We start from the raw sequence: 23505 nt of genomic DNA, 5'->3' as shown, positions 1-23505 counted from the left end.
CTCTAGGTAAAGTGTGGATTATTACATCCCACTGGGATTTTGCATCACACTCTATTCAAAAGATTTGGGATCTACAAGCCTTCCATGGTTCCATATCCATCACGGTTCATTCAAATCAGCCATTGGGATTCCAAAATTTCCTTCAGATGCTAAGACCTTCATGGTCCCAAGGAGACGGTTTTATCCAGGACTTTTGGGAACAGGCCTTCAATTGTTCATTAGAAATGTCTAATGGGCAGCATCAGGAAAGGAAATACTGCTCTGGAGAAGAGAAGCTAGAGAGTCTTCCTGGGACCTTGTTTGAAATGGAAATGACTGGCCACAGCTACAATGTCTACAATGCTGTCTATGCTGTGGCTCATGCTTTGCAAGCCATTTACAAATCCAGTTCCAAATATAGGAAGTTGGGAGAAAGACAGGAACTGTTTTTTCAGAATGTGCAACCATGGCAGGTAATTACAACTGAACATTTTAAAAAGTCTATGTTTTCATCAAGAAACATAGGGAAATCTAAGTCTGCATGATACAATTCCTCTTTCTGTGGTGGTTTTCATTTCCTTTCAGTGTTTTTTTCCCCTTTTGGAAATCCATTTTGATAAATATTAGTGGTCCCATGATAAAATATTGTTATTTCAATTCAAAATCACCCACCACCTTAGAGCTTATGGAAAGTAATGATCATTTGAAATATCAAATAATCATATAAGGTTTCCAATTCAAGAGCAAAACAAGATTGTCCAATGGATGAAGTCACCACATACATTGTTGAAGTGTTTTGAAACAGTCCTCTCTTTGCTGATACTTTCGTTCCATCTAGGTCCATCATTTTCTAAGAACCATGATGTTCAACAATAGTGTTGGGGATTCAGTGTGTTTTGATTATAATGGAGAGTTAGTTACAGGTTTTGATGTAACAAACTGGATTATTTCCCCGAATGGATCATTGTTTAGGGTCAAAGTTGGAAGACTGGACCCCCAGGCACCTTTAGGAAAAGAGTTAAGCTTAAATGATGATAAAATTGTGTGGCATAAAGTATTTAATCAGGTGAGAAACAGCACTGTGACATTTGATGTTTTGACTCAAAATTTTCAAATGCTTTGAAGAAATCTAACTACATTCCAACTTTAACATTCCTAAAATCCCACAGGATCTTTTATTATTTCCTGAAGCTTTTTGAAAACTACATTATATTCCAGTTCTAATTTTGTTGGATTCCTATTATGTGCTTTATCTTTCCTCTCCTCCAATAAATAAATAAATTACTTATTTTAAGAATTGGTTTGGGATAGCGAGCTAGGTATTATCTTTAATGTACCCTTTACATTTTAATAGATATTTCCATATTTAAGGGATATTTATCTACCTATTTAAAAAGTATAGGCTTCTACGTACACTACGTACACTACCAAACATACATCTCTTTGCAGAGGCAGTGATGAGTTCAAGACACACTTTAGAAAACAAAACAAAAGCAAGAAATAGGAAGAGAGAGAGAAAACCATACAAAGCTTAAATCTTAACTAGAGAAAACAGACAGAAGTGAACCCTTCCTGCTCTAACTTGGGAGCTCTTTCTTTCTTTCTTTCTTTCTTTCTTTCGTTTCAAATCTGTTTCAAGGTGATTGAGCAGGTGGTTTTTGAACAACTCCAGGCATGCCTGGAGGATGCAGACCATTTGGATCCCTTCCAATCATGATTCAGGCCTCATCATTGGGCTGAAACTGTCTTGGTTATGCTGGTCAATGATCCGGCGGACTAGGGACAAAGGTGAAAGCTGTTTCCTAGTTTTGATGGCTCTCTCAGCAGCTTTTGATACCATCAACCATAACATCCTTCTGGACCATCTAGAGGGGCTGGGAGCTGTGGGCACTGTTATACAGTGGTTCCGCTCCTTCCTCCTGGGCTGTGTCCAGAATGTGGTGTTGGGGGATGAGTGTTCAGAATCCTGGGCTCTCACTTGTGGGGTGCCTTAGGGTTCCGTCCTCTCCCCCATGCTTTTTAACATCTATATGAAGCTGCTGGGAGAGATCATCAAGGGGTTTGGGCTGGGTGTCCATCAGTATGCGGATGATACCCAGCTCTACCTCTCTTTTAAACCAGAACCAGTGAAGGAAGTGAATGTCCTCTGTGAGTGTCTGGAGGTCGTTGGAGGATGGATGGTGGCTAACAGATTGAGACTGAATCCTAACAAGACAGAAGAACTGTTTTTAGGGGACAGGGGGAGGACTCCCTGGTCCTGAATGGGGTGAATGTGACCCTGAAGGAGCAGTTGCAGAGCCTGGGATTCATTTTGAACTCACAGCTGTCCATGGAGGTGCAGGTCAATTCTGTGTCCAGGGCAGCTGTCTACCAGCTCCATCTGGTATGCAGGCTGAGACCCTACCTGCCTGTGGACTGTCTAGCCAGATTGGTGCATGCTCTAATTATCTCCCGCTTGGACTACTGCAACACGCTCTACGTGGGGCTACCTTTGAAGGTGACCTGGAAACTGCAATTAATCCAGAATGCGGCAGCTAGACTGGTGACTGGGAGTGGCCACCTGGCAGGGACGCGGACTTAGAAAAAATATTGGGGGGGCCCGGGAAAGCTCATGAATAATAAATAAGCTCATGAATATGCAAATAAAGTGGCTCCGGCCCTAAATAGGGCAAGCCACGCCCCCCCAGCCAGCCGATTGGCTGGCTGGGGAGGTGTGGCCAGTCGGGATTCCCCTGTTCTCGCGGGATTTCCGGCAGTGCCTTGGCTGGGATTCCCTTGGCCGGGGCTCTCCGATTAGGGCGCGCGGCTGGCTGGCTGGCGAAGGAGCAGGTGGGGAGGAGGCGGGGGACGGCGGCGGCGCTCTGGTGGAAGGGCGCCCGCCCGAGATTATTGGGGGGGCTGAGCCCCCAAAAAAAATTTTTTGAGGGGGCTCGAGCCCCCTCAAGCCCCATGGAGTCGGCGCCTATGCCACCTGGACCACATAACACTGGTCATGAAAGACCTACAGTACATTTCCAAGCACAATTCAAAGAGTTGGTGCTGACCTTTAAAGCCCTAAACGGTCTCGGCCTCAGTATACCTGAAGGAGCATCTCCACCCCCATTGTTCAGCCTGGAAAGTGATGTCCAGCGCCAAAGGGCTTCTGGTGGTTCCCTCACTGTGAGAAGCAAAGTTACAGGGAACCAGGCAGCGAGCCTTCTTGGTAGTGGTGCCCGCCCTGTGGAACACCCTCCCATCAAATGTCAAGGAAATAAACTTTTAGAAGACATCTGAAAGCAGTCCTGTTTAGGGAAGTTTTTAAACTCTGATATTTTATTGTATTTTAAATATTTTGTTGGAAGCCGACCAGAGTGGCGGGGGGGAAACCCAGTCAGATAGACGGGGTATAAATAAGAAATTATTATTATTATTATTCCAACTTGCTTTTGTTTGTGCTCTCTTTAGCTCTCATTACTAATCTCTCTATAATGATTCTCTATAAGGTGCTTCCCCTTTCTGTGTGCAATGACTACTGCTATCCTGGATACAGCAGGAAAAAGAAGGAAGGAGAGAAATTTTGCTGCTATGATTGTGCTTCATGTCCAGAAGGGATGATCTCTAAGTATAAAGGTGGGAGGAATAACTGACACAATCATCTTATTCACATTTCCATAACATAGCATAAAGTGTACCCCTTGAATGCATATGGAGGTAGTTTGCAATGCAAAATTGTAAACAAAAAACACACCAAAACCCTAATAATTAATTTTTAAGAGTTTCAAAGAGTGTGGGACTGAGTGAATTTGTGTCCATCATTATCTCTCAGTCCACGCAACCTCACAGGGTTGGTGTGAAGATCCCTTGCCAGGTTCCACTGTCACTGAAAGTCTTTCCTTGATTTTTCCAGTCCCAATAGGGTAGCCAAAGGAACCTTTTCCCAGTGGACCATCTGGCATTTCATCAATATACTCTGCTTTTAATATTGTTTAATTTAATTGATTTTTATAATCTTATTTCAATAAAGAACAGGTTATTAACTATTTAAATAAATACATAATATAGGACATTTCTGCTTTCAATATACAATACTGAATGTGAGAACTTATTGTGGAACATTTGTTCCACGGCAGCATAGAAAAGCCTGCACTTGTGGAATCCCAGCCTTGACGTTTATTTTCTCCACTTTGATAATACCGCTTATAGGATACCGCTTATAGGATTAATACTTCAAACAAAGAACAGAATACAGTGATGCCTTGGGTTAAGTACTTAATTCGTTCTGGAGGTCCATTCTTAACCTGTAACTGTTCTTAACCTGAAGCACCACTTTAACTAATGGGGCCTCCCACAGCTGCCGCGCCGCTGGAGCACGATTTCTGTTCTCATCCTGAAACATAGTTCTTAACCCGAGGTACTATTTCTGGGTTAGCGCAGTCTGTAACCTGAAGCGTACGTAACCTGAAGCGTATGTAACCCAAGGTACCCACTATAGATTGACAGCATAGTAGAACAACTTAATGTTTAACTATAGTATGAAACAACATGTAACGTTGTGAAGATAGTTTTTAGATTCTGTCCATGTAGGGAAAAATAAATTTCTGAAGCAATTAAATAAATTGAATACAAACTTTTCTGTTTATGTATTTATGTGATTTTTTTCTCTGAGGATGGTGACCCTGAAAAAGTTAAGATGATGATGATGATGATATACCCCGTCAATCAACTGAGCGTCTGCTCAGCCACTCTGGATGGCTCCAAACAGAATATTAAAAACACAATAAAGCATCAAACCTAAACAGGGGTGCCTTCAGAACAATGCTTTTGCTATATATTGATCAATGTCTGAAATATTTAAACAGTTCTTCCTTTATTTTAGATATGGATGCCTGTGTGAAATGTCCAGAAGATGAGTATCCCAACCATGACCAAACCCAATGCATTCCCAAGGTCCCAAGCTACCTCTCTTATAAAGAAGATTTAGGACTCATCTTAGTTATCTTGACCATTATCTTCTCTCTGATCACATTATTCGTACTTGGGACTTTTATGAAGCACAATAACACTCCCATTGTCAAAGCCAACAATCGGACTCTCACCTACATCCTCCTCATCTCCCTCCTGCTTTGTTTCCTCTGCTCCTTTCTCTTCATTGGACAGCCTGGAAAGGTGACCTGCCTTCTCCGACAAATCACTTTTAGCATCATCTTTTCTGTGGCCCTTTCCAGTGTTTTGGCAAAAACCATTACTGTGCTTCTGGCATTCATGGCAACCAAACCAGGATCCAGGATGAGGAAATGGATAGGGAAAAGGCTGGCAAATTCTATTGTCCTTTTCTGCTCCTTTATTCAGGCTTGCATAGGAACTCTTTGGTTAAGTACATCCCCTCCATTCCCAGATACAGATATGCACTCGCTGCAAGGGGAAATCATACTTGAATGTAATGAGGGTTCAGTGGCCATGTTTTATGGTGTCTTAGTCTATATGGGTTTGCTAGCCATTGTCAGCTTCATCTTGGCTTTCCTGGCCAGGAAGTTACCTGACAGTTTCAATGAGGCCAAATTTATCACTTTCAGCTTACTAGTGTTTTGTAGTGTTTGGTTGTCCTTTGTTCCCACCTATCTGAGCACCAAAGGAAAATATATGGTAGCTGTGGAGATATTTTCCGTCTTGTCGTCTGGTGCTGGATTACTGGGTTGCATCTTTTCCCCAAAATGCTACATTATTATATTCAGACCTGAGCTGAACACCAGGGAACAACTAATCAGCAGAAAAAAGTAAAAGAACATGAGTACATATGTTTCTTTCTGCTTGTGTATGTAGTTCAATGGATATTCTGGTGGGAGCGATGTCAGAAGAATGGGTTATGGGTTCTTGCTTAAGCAAACGTCTTTCCTTAAATTCTTGTATGCATTGTTTGGCCAGAAATATTTCATTTCAATTTGGTTCTTACTTTAGTTTGCTGACATCTCCTGCATTTGAATGGAGAATTTCCTATTTAACTGTTCACTGTAATTCTACCTCGAATTAGACACAATTATCAACTCATAGGATTCCTCATTCTGAGGGTCCCAAGCATTTAAATTGCTTGTGGCTCAAAAAAACTTTTAAATGGTTTACCAGTGCAAAGCCTATTATAAATTATAGCCACATGTAATTAAAATACAAGGTAAATCAATTTCATATGAACACCAATGATTGAAATATACCATAGCAATCAATATATTTAAAATAGGGATTTATTCTGAAGAAACTGGGAGAAGCTAAATATAGTAGCTTCCAAAGATTCCTGAGTCATGTGTTTTCTTTCTTCTACATTTTCTTAGTGTAGTATAATCAACTTCATATTTCTGGAAAGATTTCCCTTGCCTTTTTTGGGAAGACAATCCCCCAAAAGGCTTTTTTTTTTTTTTAAATGACTGCTAAAGAGCTCTGGGAAATCCTGACCCTATACAGGATGTGTGTGTGTGTTAAATTCAGTTTCTAACATTCAGCAAAATCATCCTCAGTGAAGGTTTATATAATTTGCAGTGAAGGTTTATATAATTTGCGTAGTAAAGTCCCCTTTAGGGTGCCCAGACTAGCACAACCCTGTTTTTCCTTTAGAGACTGCCAGAGGGCATGGAAAGGCTTTTTTCAGTACTGTTCTGAGGATTTTCTGGGGAGAATTGTTTGAAGTAATTGGGAGAGGAAAGAGATTCTAAAGACTATAAGGGATGTAGAAATAATGAGCCAGAGCAGGACTCTATATCAGTTGGAATGGTTCACCTTGGTTCCTTCCCTCTCCTCCCTGCCATGTGAAGGGGAAGAGTAGCCACGGAGGGTTCAGGGAGTTGATAGAAAAGAGGACCACACAAACACCAAGCCTGGCAACCTAGAAGTGGTGTGGTGGATTATGAAAACCAACACCTTTTTTAGTTGGGAGATTTAAAGAAGTAGCTGGGAGATACAATGATACTCAGGATTGAGGAATGCTGTGCAGGCAAGAGGGGAAGAGACCAGCCAGGAGAAGGCATGAGAGGATCTGAAGTGGATATTGACCAAACAAAAAGAGGGATAAAGGTGGGGGCACCGAATGGATGAGTAATGGAAATTATGATGAGGAGGGAGGAAATCAAGGCTGCAGTGAAGTACAGTGGTACCTCTGGTTGCAAACGGGATCTGTTCTGGAAGCCCATTCGCAACCTGAAAAGAGCGCAACCTGAAGTGCTGTATCTGTGCAGGTGTGCGGTGCAATTTGGCACTTGTGCGCATGCGAGAAGTGCAATTAGCGCTTCTGCGCATGCGCAAGTGGCGAAACCCAGAAGTAACCCTTTCCGGTACTTCCGCGTCACCACGGGACACAACCTGAAAAGACGTAACCTGAAGTGTCCATGACATGAGGTATGACTGTAACTGTAAGAGCACTTAAGGAGAGGGTTAGGCCTGGCTAGAAGGAAACTCACAGGTCTGGGGTTGCACCATCTCCCAGTGGTGAAGCAAGTGAACAACAGCCACCTATCCTTCACACATGAAAACAAAGCTTACCATAACCAATCACAAATGAAAAACCACACCCTAGGCCAAGCCCAACCTCTCTTACCACCAAAGGAACACAAGTGAATAGCAGAGAACCTGCACAAGTGACGCTGACACAAAACCCCACACATATATTAAATAAAATAGAAACCTTGCCACCTGACCCCACACCGACTCGCCTTCCCCCCCCTCCACCTCTTTCCCCCTTTTCTTCCTAATGTAACACTAAGGTCTCAACAAACAAAACTGATCTGTAAAAATGTTACTTGGAAAAGAAAAAAAGAGAGAGACACTGCTCATACTTTTGTAAACCAAGAATTTTTAAAAAACTAAAAATATATTAAATAAATAATTTATTAAATAAACACTGTAGTCACTACAATGTTGACTATATGCTGGAGCACAGAGTGATAGTAGCCATACTCTTAAATGTGGAGCTGGGGCAAGGGGGTCAGAGGGATGCTTTACAATTCTCCAGTGCCAGTTTTGCATTCTTCCCCCAATCAGGGAATGCTAAGTAAGGTTGGGAGGGAGAAGGCGTATGTGGAAAGGAGTCATCAGTGTGTTTCCGGAACTCAGCTCTATTCCACTGTTACATAAGTGTCAGCAGTTGCCAGTCACAACACAAAAGGGTATCTGGCTGCAGTGGTGGGCTGACTGAAGGCCACATATCAGAAGTTAAATGCTAGAAGGGCAATTGCATGGTGGTTGGTCAGTTCCCAAGTTTAGAGATTGGGAGATTTACCTGTTTTGGATGGAGTTGTACTCCCTTTGAAGGAACAGGTACTAGGGATGTTGTGGATCCTTCTCTTTAATGGAAAGCCCAAGTGATGTAAGCAGCAAGGAGCACCTTAAACTTTCTTCATCTGGCAAACTGGATATGACTATTCCAGTAGCCTAGATACTGTGATCTATGCATTGGCAACCTCAAAATTAAATTCCTGTAATATAACTTCTGTGGACCTTCCCTGCCCACAGGGAGCAGAACAAAGGATCACTGGCAGCAAAGCTGATAAATGAGCTTGGCTTAAAATGTAGCATAGTCACTGGACTGAGTTAAAAGACATGAAAAATATATTTCCAGGGTCCTTAAATTCATATTATGGAACCTACTCCCAGATACATACAATGCACAACATTTAGAGTATCAGCCTCTTTGGCCAGAAAACATACACCTGCCTTATGTTAAAATCATGAACATTATAAGTACTGCAATGATAAAGAATCTTACTAAGTAAATTAACTATCAGTAAAAATATGTGGGACAAACAATATTAGGGAATAATCTGTAACCATCAACATGACAAGTTATGACTCTCACTTCCCCTAGACTGGGCTTTCAATTTATGCCAAATATGAATGACCATGGATGAACTGGACAGATCTGGATCTACATAAAACTAGCTACTTTTTATCCCATAAGGGGAAAGAAGTGTCTGACAAAGGTGGGGGAAGGGGGGAACTTCTACCAATTTTGTTATTCATGATACAAAGTCGGAAGTCAACGACACATTGGGGAAATGAGAATCATAACAGTCATAATTGCTGGTTTATGCAGTTGACAATCAGCACATGCTAGCAAGATCAAAAACAAGTGTCTTAAGAAGAACTATAAAACACTTGTATTCTTCAGAATTAGATCTAGGTAGAGGCAGGGCTCTGTCATTCTTCTGTTAGATAATCTCTCATTTATATGTTAGGATATATTTCCACAAGCTGATTATTCTTCTTAAGAACAAAAACAAAAGAAAACAAAAGAAAAAAATCACTCAAAGTAAAGTGAGGGGATAAAGATCTGGATCTAGACTGTACGACTCCCACTTATATCAGTGGGGTTCGCATTCAACTAACTTATTTTTGATCCAGCTCAAAGAGAAAAAGCAGAGGAACAATATAACTAGAACAGTAGTTATCCCCCCACCATGGGCCACTTCTTTTAATTTGAATCATATATTTTATTGTATTGCAGCTTGAATTCTATAGAATTCAAATTATAATTGTTTGTTACAGACATGCTGTGGACAGCCTGAACGAAGCATGCACACCACTGGTGGTCCGCAAACAGCAATTTTAGAAACCCTGAACTAGAAAAAAAAGGGTACTGGCACCCACATTCCATAACAGACCAAGTTGTAGATCCATGCAGCCAGAGTATTATCATTTAAGGCTGTAGCAACTGAGGCTTTCAAAACTGCCATTTAGATGGGTGGTTTTGCCAAAAGGATCATGACGGTGATGGTGTTGCTGCTTCTCCTGTTGTGTCATACTGTATGCAAGTCACATTTTATTAATTGCAGCATTCGTGATGATCTGCTCTCTATTCCTCATGAATTTTTCCAGCCAGGGGACTTTGTTATTGGTGGGATTGTTTCTCAAGTCTTCTACCTCTATGATTTACTTTCTCTCTTGGAGCAGCCTACACATATTGTGACTCATGAACCTATGTAAGACACCATCTCCCTGCTCCTCTCCCCTCACTTTTTTGTAATATGTTCAGGCCTTAATTACAAGGAACACATATTTTAGGAATACTGCATTTATTTATTGTGGGTGTGAACAAATGATAAGCTGGCCATGCTTGGAGTTGTTAATATGTACTTTATCTTCTAGATAACGTTGTTAAACACAAGGAAATAATAAGCTTTCCCTAACAAGTGTAAGTGAAATGAATGGATCTGGTGCATTTCTGTTTTCCTCTACGTAATTACCTCATTAAGGAATATGTCCTTCTCTATTTTTGGCCACATTGATTCTTATTTTTCAAGACTTTTGATCCCTTATTCTTCACCCCCATCTCTGTCCCACATATGACTTATTTAATCATATTGTGCTTTCATCTCACATTATTATATTTTAGAAACAGATGTTGTTTAATTGTTCCTGCTGATTTCAGGCTGTAATTTATCCAGCCGACTCCCAGATTACATAGGGAAAAATCAGTTTAATGTCCCTAGGCCCACATCATACCTCACTGCCTAAGGAGACTTTTCGTGTGATAGGTTCATTGCAGCTCTTTGAAATAAATTAAAATGTGAACAGATAAAATATTATAGGGGTTTGTGGGTTTTTAAAGGGGTTTTTTAATTGGCCCTAAGTAACTGTAGCATGGTTTTCAAATGTTTATAGAATGTATATAGAATATTTTAAGACTTGTGATTGTACACTCTACTTGTAATCTTCTCTTTTCCTCGCCTAATCATAGATGATCTCGAGTAGCACTAATATATCCAGATAATAAATGAGCCAATATTAATTACTAGATCTAACATCACCTTATGGGGTATTTCACATATAATATAAGTAATAAAATCTTTTTGATTAAAATATGTTGTTCTTTACATGCTAATAAGCATTATATATATCTAAAATTGTTGATAATTAAGCAAAATATACAGCCACCATATATATATATATATATATATATATATATATATGTTTTCGTAGATTTTCACGGGTACAGGAATGCAGGTTTTGGTGTCCTCGGGTGTCTTCCCGTGTAAAAGTTGGGGTGTCTAGGCGACGTTTCGACGAGGTCTCACTCGTCATCTTCAGGCTGGTGCTTTCGGCTTCTTGTTACTGGAACAGAGCGGGATCTCAGTGTTTGAGTTCCTATAAATACTGTAGAGGGGTGTGGTGTATTGCCTCAAAAGTTCTGGGCAGAGGGGAAGTTCCCAGGCTAGTGTTCTTTTCTTCTTTTGTTCCTTAATTACTTGAGGGATATCTTGAGTGATTTCTTGAGTGATATTCTGAGTACCACTTAGGTGGGTCATTAGGTGTGGATTAGTTGCTAAAGCCTTCGTGTCTTGACCTCTTGAATTTGTGAAGAGTTTTTCTGGGAAGATGGCTGTACTGCACTTAGTTGTGCTTTGGCTTGGCTTCGTGTATAGGGGCGAGCTGTGGTTTTGTGCCCTGTGCCAGCCAGATCTGTGTAGGGATTGCAGGGGGGTGCAGCATCCGGAGGTGCCACTATGGTTTGGTTACTGGATGGTGTCTGTAATTTATCTGTGGAGAGGGTCTGGGTTTGGGTCTGGTGTGGTTGATTGGTGGTGGCGTTCTGTGTGCCTCTGGATCTGGTGTCGGTTTTTGTGGGGAGGGCTAATTTCCAGATGTCTGGCAGGCGGGACGTGTCGTCACGCTTGTTCATGTTGTGAGGGTGTTTCTCTATCTCGATGGCTTCCATGATTATTCTCTTGTGGTGATGTTCCATGTTAAAGAGCAATTTGGAATCTGCAAAATTAATTTCGTGTCCTGTTTCTTTCATGTGTTGGAAAAGAGAGGAAGATTTTTCTTCTTTTTTGACGGCATTCTTGTGTTCTGCGATACGTGCATTTATTCGTCTGTTTGTTTGTCCAATGTACGTGGCTGGGCAGACTTTGCAGGGTATTTCATAGACCCCTTGGTTTTCCAACTGGATTTTATCTTTGGGGTTTCTGAGGATATTGGCTATTTTTTGGTTGGTGCAAAAGGCTGTTTTGATATTGTGTTTATGGAGGATTTTGCTAATTTTATCTGTAGTGCCCTTGATATAAGGAAGGAGGGCCATGCCATTGTTTTCTTCCGTGTCTTGGTTTTTGGGGGGTGTTTCTTTTTGGATTAGCTTCTTAACCCTGTTTTGCTGGTATCCATTGGCGATTAACACATTTGAGAGATTCTGTAACTCAGTTGTCAAGTGGTCTTTGTCAGCCAGGCGTTTGGTTCTGGAGATGAGGGTCTTGGCTACGGAGTTTATTTGTGCAGGGTGGTGGTGTGATTGAGCATGTAAGTAGCGGTTGGTGTGTGTTTTTTTCCGGTAGATAGTGTGTCCTAGGGAGCCATCAGGTTTTTTGTAGATTAGGACGTCAAGGAAGGGAAGCTGGTTGTTGGCTTCTATTTCCATAGTGAATTGTATTTTGGGGTGTAGGCTGTTGAGATGTGTGAGGAAGCTATCTAGTTTTTCTTTCCCGTGTGGCCAAATTACAAAGGTGTCGTCAACATATCTGAGCCAAAGTTTGGGTTTGTGTTCTGACTTGTCTAAAGCATTGGTTTCAAAGTGTTCCATGTACAGATTTGCGATGACCGGTGAGAGGGGTGATCCCATAGGTGCTCCTTCTATCTGTTTGTATCTTTGTCCATTGTGGATGAAGTACGTGTTGGTTAGGCAGTGGTTGGTCAGGTCCAGGATGTATTCGGGGGGATTGTATTTGTTTTGAATGGCTGTCAAGGCTTCATTAATGGGCACTTGTGTGAAGAGAGATACAACATCGAAGCTCACAAGTAGGTCATCGGGATGTAGGTTTTGCTTCTTTATTGTTTCTATGAACTGGAAGGAGTTTGTAACGTGTGAAGAGATGGATTCTGCATAGGGCTGAAGTTGCTTAGCGAGAAATTTAGCGAGATTTTGTAGAGGTGAGCCTATGGAGCTGACTATTGGTCTGAGTGGTGTTCCTTCTTTGTGTATCTTGGGGAGGCCGTAGAGTTTGGGGCATCTGGATGATTTTTCTCTGGGGATGATTCTTAGCTGGATTTCTTCACTGATAGGAGAGGCTTTTATTTTGGATTTGGTGGTTTTTTCCAGATAGGTGGTGGGATCTGTTTTTATAGGTTGGTAGGTAGGGTCTTGGAGTAGATTTGATAGTTTTGCTTGGTAGTACGATGTGTTCATCACAACAGTGGCATTACCTTTGTCTGCTGGGAGAATGATTATGTTGTTGTCTTTCCTCAGGTTGGTGAGTGCTTTCTGTTCTTCTTTGTGTAAATTGCTTCTGGGTGGTTTGCTGGAGCAGAGGATGTTGGTGACTTCAAGTCTGATTTTATTGGCTTCATCTGGGTTGATTTTGGTTAGGCTAGCTTCGACTCCGCATATGATGTTTTCCGTGGGGATGCGTCTCGGGGTAACTGCAAAGTTGAAACCTTTGGAGAGTACTTTGGTTTCAGTTGAGGTGAGGATCCTGTCTGATATGTTATGTACTGTTTGTTTCATGGGTTGTTGTGGAGGGTGGCTGGGCTTCTGGCGTCTCTCTAGTTTGTGGAGTTTGTTGGTGTGTGTGTCTGTCTTATGTGAGGTCTCAGTTTCAGCTCTCCAGACGGCTAGTTGTTTGCATTTGTCCCAGAGTGCAGGGTGGATTTTGTTACAGAGTTTGAGGTGAAGAGTGAGCAGATCTTTGTTGGTTTGGTTTAGTAGGTATCTTTTCTTATGTAGTTCGTTTCTGATTAGGGATAGTTCAGTTCGTTTCAGGATCCTTTCGGTAGCTGGGGTTTTAGAGTGGAATTTAAGTTGGAAGCATGTGGGAATTAAGTTGTTGTCTCGGCAGTTGCGTAGGAACAAGAGATCACATAAGATGGTGGCTCTTCGGATTTCTAGTTTCTCGTAGGTTCTTGTCAGCTGGAAGGTTTCCTCCCCGTAGAGGTGAGATATTTGTTTTCGTAGATTTTCACGGGTACAGGAATGCAGGTTTTGGTGTCCTCGGGTGTCTTCCCGTGTAAAAGTTGGGGTGTCTAGGCGACGTTTCGACGAGGTCTCACTCGTCATCTTCAGGCTGGTGCTTTCGGCTTCTTGTTACTGGAACAGAGCGGGATCTCAGTGTTTGAGTTCCTATAAATACTGTAGAGGGGTGTGGTGTATTGCCTCAAAAGTTCTGGGCAGAGGGGAAGTTCCCAGGCTAGTGTTCTTTTCTTCTTTTGTTCCTTAATTACTTGAGGGATATCTTGAGTGATTTCTTGAGTGATATTCTGAGTACCACTTAGGTGGGTCATTAGGTGTGGATTAGTTGCTAAAGCCTTCGTGTCTTGACCTCTTGAATTTGTGAAGAGTTTTTCTGGGAAGATGGCTGTACTGCACTTAGTTGTGCTTTGGCTTGGCTTCGTGTATAGGGGCGAGCTGTGGTTTTGTGCCCTGTGCCAGCCAGATCTGTGTAGGGATTGCAGGGGGGTGCAGCATCCGGAGGTGCCACTATGGTTTGGTTACTGGATGGTGTCTGTAATTTATCTGTGGAGAGGGTCTGGGTTTGGGTCTGGTGTGGTTGATTGGTGGTGGCGTTCTGTGTGCCTCTGGATCTGGTGTCGGTTTTTGTGGGGAGGGCTAATTTCCAGATGTCTGGCAGGCGGGACGTGTCGTCACGCTAGTTCATGTTGTGAGGGTGTTTCTCTATCTCGATGGCTTCCATGATTATTCTCTTGTGGTGATGTTCCATGTTAAAGAGCAATTTGGAATCTGCAAAATAAATTTCGTGTCCTGTTTCTTTCACCCAGAAGCAATTTACACAAAGAAGAACAGAAAGCACTCACCAACCTGAGGAAAGACAACAACATAATCATTATCCCAGCAGACAAAGGTAATGCCACTGTTGTGATGAACACATCGGAATACCAAGCAAAACTATCAAATCTACTCCAAGACCCTACCTACCAACCTATAAAAACAGATCCCACCACCTATCTGGAAAAAACCACCAAATCCAAAATAAAAGCCTCTCCTATCAGTGAAGAAATCCAGCTAAGAATCATCCCCAGAGAAAAATCATCCAGATGCCCCAAACTCTACGGCCTCCCCAAGATACACAAAGAAGGAACACCACTCAGACCAATAGTCAGCTCCATAGGCTCACCTCTACAAAATCTCGCTAAATTTCTCGCTAAGCAACTTCAGCCCTATGCAGAATCCATCTCTTCACACGTTACAAACTCCTTCCAGTTCATAGAAACAATAAAGAAGCAAAACCTACATCCCGATGACCTACTTGTGAGCTTCGATGTTGTATCTCTCTTCACACAAGTGCCCATTAATGAAGCCTTGACAGCCATTCAAAACAAATACAATCCCCCCGAATACATCCTGGACCTGACCAACCACTGCCTAACCAACACGTACTTCATCCACAATGGACAAAGATACAAACAGATAGAAGGAGCACCTATGGGATCACCCCTCTCACCGGTCATCGCAAATCTGTACATGGAACACTTTGAAACCAATGCTTTAGACAAGTCAGAACACAAACCCAAACTTTGGCTCAGATATGTTGACGACACCTTTGTAATTTGGCCACACGGGAAAGAAAAACTAGATAGCTTCCTCACACATCTCAACAGCCTACACCCCAAAATACAATTCACTATGGAAATAGAAGCCAACAACCAGCTTCCCTTCCTTGACGTCCTAATCTACAAAAAACCTGATGGCTCCCTAGGACACACTATCTACCGGAAAAAAACACACACCAACCGCTACTTACATGCTCAATCACACCACCACCCTGCACAAATAAACTCCGTAGCCAAGACCCTCATCTCCAGAACCAAACGCCTGGCTGACAAAGACCACTTGACAACTGAGTTACAGAATCTCTCAAATGTGTTAATCGCCAATGGATACCAGCAAAACAGGGTTAAGAAGCTAATCCAAAAAGAAACACCCCCCAAAAACCAAGACACGGAAGAAAACAATGGCATGGCCCTCCTTCCTTATATCAAGGGCACTACAGATAAAATTAGCAAAATCCTCCATAAACACAATATCAAAACAGCCTTTTGCACCAACCAAAAAATAGCCAATATCCTCAGAAACCCCAAAGATAAAATCCAGTTGGAAAACCAAGGGGTCTATGAAATACCCTGCAAAGTCTGCCCAGCCACGTACATTGGACAAACAAACAGACGAATAAATGCACGTATCGCAGAACACAAGAATGCCGTCAAAAAAGAAGAAAAATCTTCCTCTCTTTTCCAACACATGAAAGAAACAGGACACGAAATTAATTTTGCAGATTCCAAATTGCTCTTTAACATGGAACATCACCACAAGAGAATAATCATGGAAGCCATCGAGATAGAGAAACACCCTCACAACATGAACAAGCGTGACGACACGTCCCGCCTGCCAGACATCTGGAAATTAGCCCTCCCCACAAAAACCGACACCAGATCCAGAGGCACACAGAACGCCACCACCAATCAACCACACCAGACCCAAACCCAGACCCTCTCCACAGATAAATTACAGACACCATCCAGTAACCAAACCATAGTGGCACCTCCGGATGCTGCACCCCCCTGCAATCCCTACACAGATCTGGCTGGCACAGGGCACAAAACCACAGCTCGCCCCTATACACGAAGCCAAGCCAAAGCACAACTAAGTGCAGTACAGCCATCTTCCCAGAAAAACTCTTCACAAATTCAAGAGGTCAAGACACGAAGGCTTTAGCAACTAATCCACACCTAATGACCCACCTAAGTGGTACTCAGAATATCACTCAAGAAATCACTCAAGATATCCCTCAAGTAATTAAGGAACAAAAGAAGAAAAGAACACTAGCCTGGGAACTTCCCCTCTGCCCAGAACTTTTGAGGCAATACACCACACCCCTCTACAGTATTTATAGGAACTCAAACACTGAGATCCCGCTCTGTTCCAGTAACAAGAAGCCGAAAGCACCAGCCTGAAGATGACGAGTGAGACCTCGTCGAAACGTCGCCTAGACACCCCAACTTTTACACGGGAAGACACCCGAGGACACCAAAACCTGCATATATATATATATATATATATATACACATACATACATACATACTGATATGAAATCCTTTATGTATATGGAAAAATATGATAAGGGAGATAATAAATATGATTACTAAGGAATTTGATACCTGTTGTGAATGTCCTCAAATTTGGTGGTGGATGTTTAATATTTACTTTCTTCTTTTATGCTTTTTAAAGGTATGATATGTGCAGGAACATTTTGAGTATTTATCTCTTTTATAAAAAGATATTTAATTTTCATTTTATTTTGTGTTTATTTTCTTCTAAGGGTAGCAGTTTCACTATAGTCTTGAACAGATGCAGATGACAAATGAAGAATACAAATTTGTTTTATTGCTTCTGTCACTGTTGTTTTATTAAATAGCTGTAACCTACATTACAGTTCAATACCTAAGAACTACCAGCACATCCTGGCCTTAGCCTTTGCTGTAAAAGAGATAAATGAAAACCCCAACATCTTACCAAACATTTCTCTGGGATTCCACATTCTCAATAGCTACTACAGTGCTAGGATGACATATAAGGCCACCCTCAGCCTGCTTTCAAAACAGCAAAGATTTTCTCCTAACTTCAAGTGTCAAAATCAGAATAAATTGATAGCTATTGTTGGAGGATGCCTCTCTGGAATCTCTGCCAATGTGGCCACCGTTTCAGCAATTCACAAGACTCCACAGGTAACCTGTGTGCATAGGGGTATGAACATTAGATATATGTGAGCTTTGTGATGTGCCTGTAAACAGATAAATTCAAGTTTAGGCTGAATTAAAAGAATCAAGGAATTGGATCCAATGCTAATCATATTTAGAGCAGAAACAGTGAAATTATTTTACATGACTACTTTTAACCCATTCATTTGGGTTTAACTGCATAAAACCCACAGTTTCCAAGGCTCCAATAATTTCAATTTCACTTCGCTTTGCACTAGGAAGACCTCATGTTGACTACTGTGTCCAGTTCTAATTGGCAGATTTAAATAATAATGCACTCATTTCAGAATGGGTTAAGAGGAGGTGAGTGAATAAGGCCAGAAGTATGGAAAACACATCATATAGGAAAGGATGAAAGAAATATGTCTGTTTAAAATGAGTTCAAGGTGAAACATTACACTTTTCAAAGACGTAAACAACTCCCAAACAGAAGAGTCCAAAGATTTCTTTTGGACTGCTGCAAAGGTAGTACTTGTTTAAGGGTCAACACTTTAAATACTTCAATGATAGGACAAATGAAACATCCATTTATTTGAACTAGATGACCTACAGGACCAGCTCCAAAATATTGATTTACTATTCTCTTGTAATCCGTCTGAGAAATATTCATATATATTTTTACAGCTCACTTATGGATCATTTTTACCAGTACAAAGTACAAGAATGCTATTCCCATTCTTGTACCAGATGGTGCCCAATGAAGCCCAGCAGCACAAAGGAATTGTGCAGTTACTTCAGCATTTCAGATGGACCTGGGTTGGGCTTTTTGCCGTGGATGATGACAAAGGGAATAGGTTTTTACAGACAATAGTGCCAATGCTTACACAGAATGGCATCTGTTATGACTTCATAGTAAACATACCAAAATGGAGTTATATGGATGAGATGCTAGAATGGTTTTTTCAGCACTTGGATGCCTATCTCATTATGTTTGAAAGAAAAGCCAATGTATTCTTTGTATATGGAGAACCTCCATCCTTTCAAGTTCTAAGAGCGATATTTTTTTTTGCACCCTTTGCGGATTTACGACCTCTGGGTAAAGTGTGGATTATTACAACCCACTGGGATTTTGCATCACACTCCATTCAGAAGATTTGGGATTTACAAACCTTCCATGGTTCCATATCCTTCACGGTTCACTCAAATCAGCCATTGGGATTCCAAAATTTCCTTCAGATACTAAGCCCTTCATGGGCCCATGGGGATGGTTTTATCCAGGATTTTTGGGAACAGGCATTCAGCTGTTCATTAGAAATGTCTAATGGGCAGCATCAGGAAATTAAATACTGCTCTGGAGAAGAGAAGCTAGAAAGTCTTCCTGGGACCTTGTTTGAAATGGAAATGACTGGCCACAGCTACAATGTCTACAATGCTGTCTATGCTGTGGCTCATGCTTTGCAAGCCATTTACAAATCCAGTTCCAAATATAGAAAGTTGGGAGAAAGACAGGAACTGTTTTTTCAGAATGTGCAACCATGGCAGGTAATTACAACTGAACATTTTAAAAACACTATGTTTTCTTCTGGAAACACAATGAATTCTAAGTGTGCATGATACAATTCTTATTACTGTGGGGGTTTTCATTTCCTTTGAGGGGATTTTCCCCTTTTGGAAATCCATTATGATAAATATTAGTGGTCCCCTGACAAAATATTGTTATTTCAACTCATAGTCACCCACCAACTTGGAACTTATGGAGAGCAATGATCATTAGAAATATCAGATAATCATATAATCTTTCCAATTCAAGAGCAAGAATGACTGCCCAATGAATGAAATCACCACATACATTGTTGAAGAGTTTTGAAACAGTCCTCTCTTTACTGATACTTTCTTTCTATCTAGGTCCATCACTTTCTAAGGACCATGTTGTTCAACAATAGTGCTGGGGATTCAGTGTGTTTTGATGGTTATGGAGAATTAATTATAGGTTTTGATGTAACAAACTGGATTATTTCCCCGAATGGTTCATTGTTTAGGGTCAAAGTTGGAAGACTGGACTCTCAGGCACCTTTAGGAAAACAGTTAAGCATCAATGATGATCAAATTGTGTGGCATAAAGTTTTTAATCAGGTGAGACACTGCTCTGAGGCACTTGATGTTTTGACTCAAAATTTTCAAAGGCTTTCAAGCATTTTTTTTTTTATTTCATGAACCTTCTTGAAAACAACATTATATTGCAGTTCTAAATTTGGTGGATTCCTGTTATATGCTTTATCTTTCCTCTCCTCCAGTAAATAAATAAATTTCTTATTTCATGAATTGGTTTCGGGTTAAAGGGCTAGGACTTTAATAGACCCTTTACATTTTAATAGATATTTCCATATTTAAGGAGCTATATAAGTTTCTAAATACACTACCAAACATACATCTCTCTGTAGACACACTGATGAGGCAATATAAAAGTTCAAGGACACATTCTAGCCAATATAAACAAAAGCAAAAAGAGGAACAGAAATAGAAACATACAAAGTAAATCTTAACTAGGCAGCACAGATAAAGGTGAACCCTCCCTGCTCTCACTTGAGGATTTCCTTTTTTCCCCCAACCTGCTTTTTTGTGTGATCTATTAGGTACTCATTACTATTCTCTCTTTAATGTTTCTGTACAGGTGCTTCCACTTTCTGTGTGCAATGACTACTGCTATCCTGGCTACAGCAGGAAAAAGAAGGAAGGAGAGAAATTTTGCTGCTATGATTGTGCTCCCTGTCCAGAAGGAATGATTTCTCAGTATAAAGGTGGGAGAAATAGCGGGCACAACTATATTATTTGCATTTGCATAACACAACATAAAGTGTAATCTCTTGAATGCACATGGAGGCAGTTTGCAATGCAAAATTTTAAACAAACAAGAGAGGAACTTACTATTAAGAGCCAGTGTGGTGTAGTGGTTAAGAAAGGTAATCTCGTAATCTGGTGAACCGGATTCGCGTCACCGCTCCTCCACATCCAGCTGCTGGGTGACCTTGGGCTAGTCACACTTCTCTGAAGTCTCTCAGCCCCACTCACCTCACAGAGTGTTTGTTGTGGGGGAGGCAGGGAAAAGAGAATGTTAGCCACTTTGAGACTCCTTAAAGGGAGTGAAAGGTGGTATATCAAATCCAAACTCCTCCTCCTCCTCTTCTTCTTCTTCTTCTTCTTCTTCTTCTTCTTATTATTATTATTATTATTATTATTATTAATTGTCAAGAGTTTCTAAGAGTTTGGGACCAAGTGAATTTGTGTCCATCACTACCTCTCAGTCTAAGCAACCTCACAGAATAAATACAATATAAATAAATATTTCCTAGTGGACCATATGGCAGTTCAAATATATACTCTGCTATTAATATTATTTCATTTAATTGATTTTTATAATCTCATTTTGATGAAGAGCGGGTTATATATTATTTTAGTAAATGCATAATATAGGACATTTCTGCTTTCTGCATATCCAATATTGGATGTGAGAACTCATTGTGGAACATTTGTTCCTCAGCAGCACTGAAAAGCCTGCACTTGTGGAATTCCAGCCTTGAAGTATATTTTACGTAGCCAGATGATAATATCACCTACATTTTCAGGATAATCTCACCATTATTTTTTCACCACTTTGATAATCCTGCAATACAGCTTCTAGGATTAAGACTTCAAAGAAAGAACAGAATAAATTGTCGGTATAGCAGAACCACCCAATGTTTTACTGTTGCATGAAGAACATCAAACATTCTTATGGGGTTGGGGGATTCCCAAGCAATTGAATAAATTGAATGCAAACTTTTCTATTTATCTCTTTATTTTAGCATTTATTTCAGAGGAGGGTGTGCATGATACGAATCTAAAAGAGGTCTGTGACCCTAAAAAGGTTAAGAACCAATGCTTTAGCTATATATTGATCAATGTCTGAAATATTTAAACAGCTCTTCCTTTATTTCAGATATGGATACCTGTGTGAAATGTCCAGAAGATGAGTATCCCAACCATGACCAAACCCAATGCATTCCCAAGGTCCCAAGCTACCTCTCTGATAAAGAAGATTTAGGACTCGTCTTAGTTTTCTTGACCATTATCTTCTCTCTGATCACAGCATTCGTGCTTGGGACTTTTATGAAGCACAATAACACTCCCATTGTCAAAGCCAACAATCGGACTCTCACCTACATCCTTCTCATCTCCCTCCTGCTTTGTTTCCTCTGCTCCTTTCTCTTCATTGGACAGCCTCAAAAGGTGACCTGCCTCCTCCGACAAATCACTTTTAGCATCATCTTTTCTGTGGCCCTTTCCAGTGTTTTGGCAAAAACCATTACTGTGCTTCTGGCATTCATGGCAACCAAACCAGGATCCAGGATGAGGAAATGGATAGGGAAAAGGCTGGCAAATTCTATTGTCCTATCCTGCTCCTTTATTCAGGTTTCCCTTGGCACTCTTTGGTTAAGTACATCCCCTCCATTCCCAGATACGGATATGCACTCGCTGCATGGGGAAATCATACTTGAATGTAATGAGGGTTCAGTTGCCATGTTTTATGGTGTCTTAGTCTATATGGGTTTGCTGGCCATTGTCAGCTTCATCTTGGCTTTCCTGGCCAGGAAGTTACCTGACAGCTTCAATGAGGCCAAATTTATCACTTTCAGCCTGCTGGTGTTTTGTAGTGTTTGGTTGTCCTTTGTTCCCACCTATCTGAGCACCAAAGGAAAATACATGGTAGCGGTGGAGATCTTTTCCATCTTGTCCTCTGGTGCTGGATTACTAGGTTGCATCTTTTCCCCAAAATGCTACATTATTTTATTCAGACCTGAGCTGAACACCAGGGAACAACTAATCAGCAGAAAAAAGTAACATGAACATGAGTGCATATGTTTCTTTCTGCTTGTGTATGTAGTTCATTGGAAATGCTGGTGGGAGGGGTGTCATAAGAATTCAGCCATGGGTACCTGCTTAAGTAAACGTCTGTCCTTCAGTTTTTGTATGCAGGGTTTGGCCAGAAACATTTCATTTCAATTTAGTTCTCACTTTAGTTTGCTAAAATAATTCCTGTTTAATTGTGCAATGGAATCCTAACTTGAATGAGGATACAATTATCAAGTCAGATGATTCCTCCTTGTGTGGGTCCCAAACCTTTAAATGACTTGGAATAAATTTCTTCACATAAACACGATCAGTGGTGGCATTACTCGCCCAAATGACTTAAGTACAAAACCAAATTTGAGATATCGCCGCATGTAATTAAAAGACACAGTAAATTAATTTCATCTGAACACCAATCATTAACATGTACAGTAAGTTTATCTATTAAAACAGCATCTCAATTAAAATAGTTAAACCAGCAATTTATACTGGAGGAATGGGGGGAAGCAAAATATAGCATCTTTCAGAGATTCCTGGGTCATGTGTTTTCTTGCTTCTACATATTCTTAACATAGCATTAGCAACTTCATATCTACTGGAAAGGGCCATTATCCAGAAAGCATAAGAATAAAAAGGTGTTTAAGAGCTCTGGGAAGCCCCCATTCCATGTCAGGGTATTTTTTATTTATAAAAAATAAATAAAATAAAAATAACAAAGTTAAATAAAGCTTTTAACTTTCAGCAAAATCATCTGAAACACTTCCGTTCTTATCATAATTCACTGACCATTTATATCATTTGACTAGTGAATTTCCCCTTGGTGTGCCCAGATCACAGTCCCTTTTGTCCTTTACAGACCACCATAGGAGGTGGAAGGGCAGTCTTTGAGTAGAGTTCTGGGGATTTTCTAAGGAATCTTAGAATTGTAGAGCTGGAAGGGACCACACCACAAGTGTTATCTAGTCCAATCCTCTACAATGC

At 40.8% G+C, this 23505-nt stretch overlaps 1 protein-coding gene across 1 annotated transcript; it reads left to right on the top strand.

The window, feature by feature from the left end:
• LOC310691670 (vomeronasal type-2 receptor 26-like) lies at window positions 1–22515 on the top strand (the record flags this gene model as incomplete). Its single annotated transcript, XM_083471536.1, has 8 exons — window positions 1–452; window positions 3462–3549; window positions 9814–9917; window positions 17355–17664; window positions 18322–19179; window positions 19543–19770; window positions 20309–20435; window positions 21614–22515. The coding sequence occupies exons 1-8, from the start codon at window positions 331–333 to the stop codon at window positions 22513–22515; spliced, it is 2739 nt and encodes a 912-aa protein (XP_083327662.1). The 5' UTR covers window positions 1–330.
• Window positions 22516–23505: the final 990 nt, after the last annotated feature.

This window comes from Podarcis liolepis, assembly GCF_965112155.1.
Source record: "Podarcis liolepis genome assembly, chromosome: 13".
Lineage (NCBI taxonomy): Eukaryota > Metazoa > Chordata > Lepidosauria > Squamata > Lacertidae > Podarcis > Podarcis liolepis.
The sequence above is the reverse complement of the archived record's forward strand: the minus strand, read 5'-3'. Positions and strand labels throughout refer to the sequence as shown.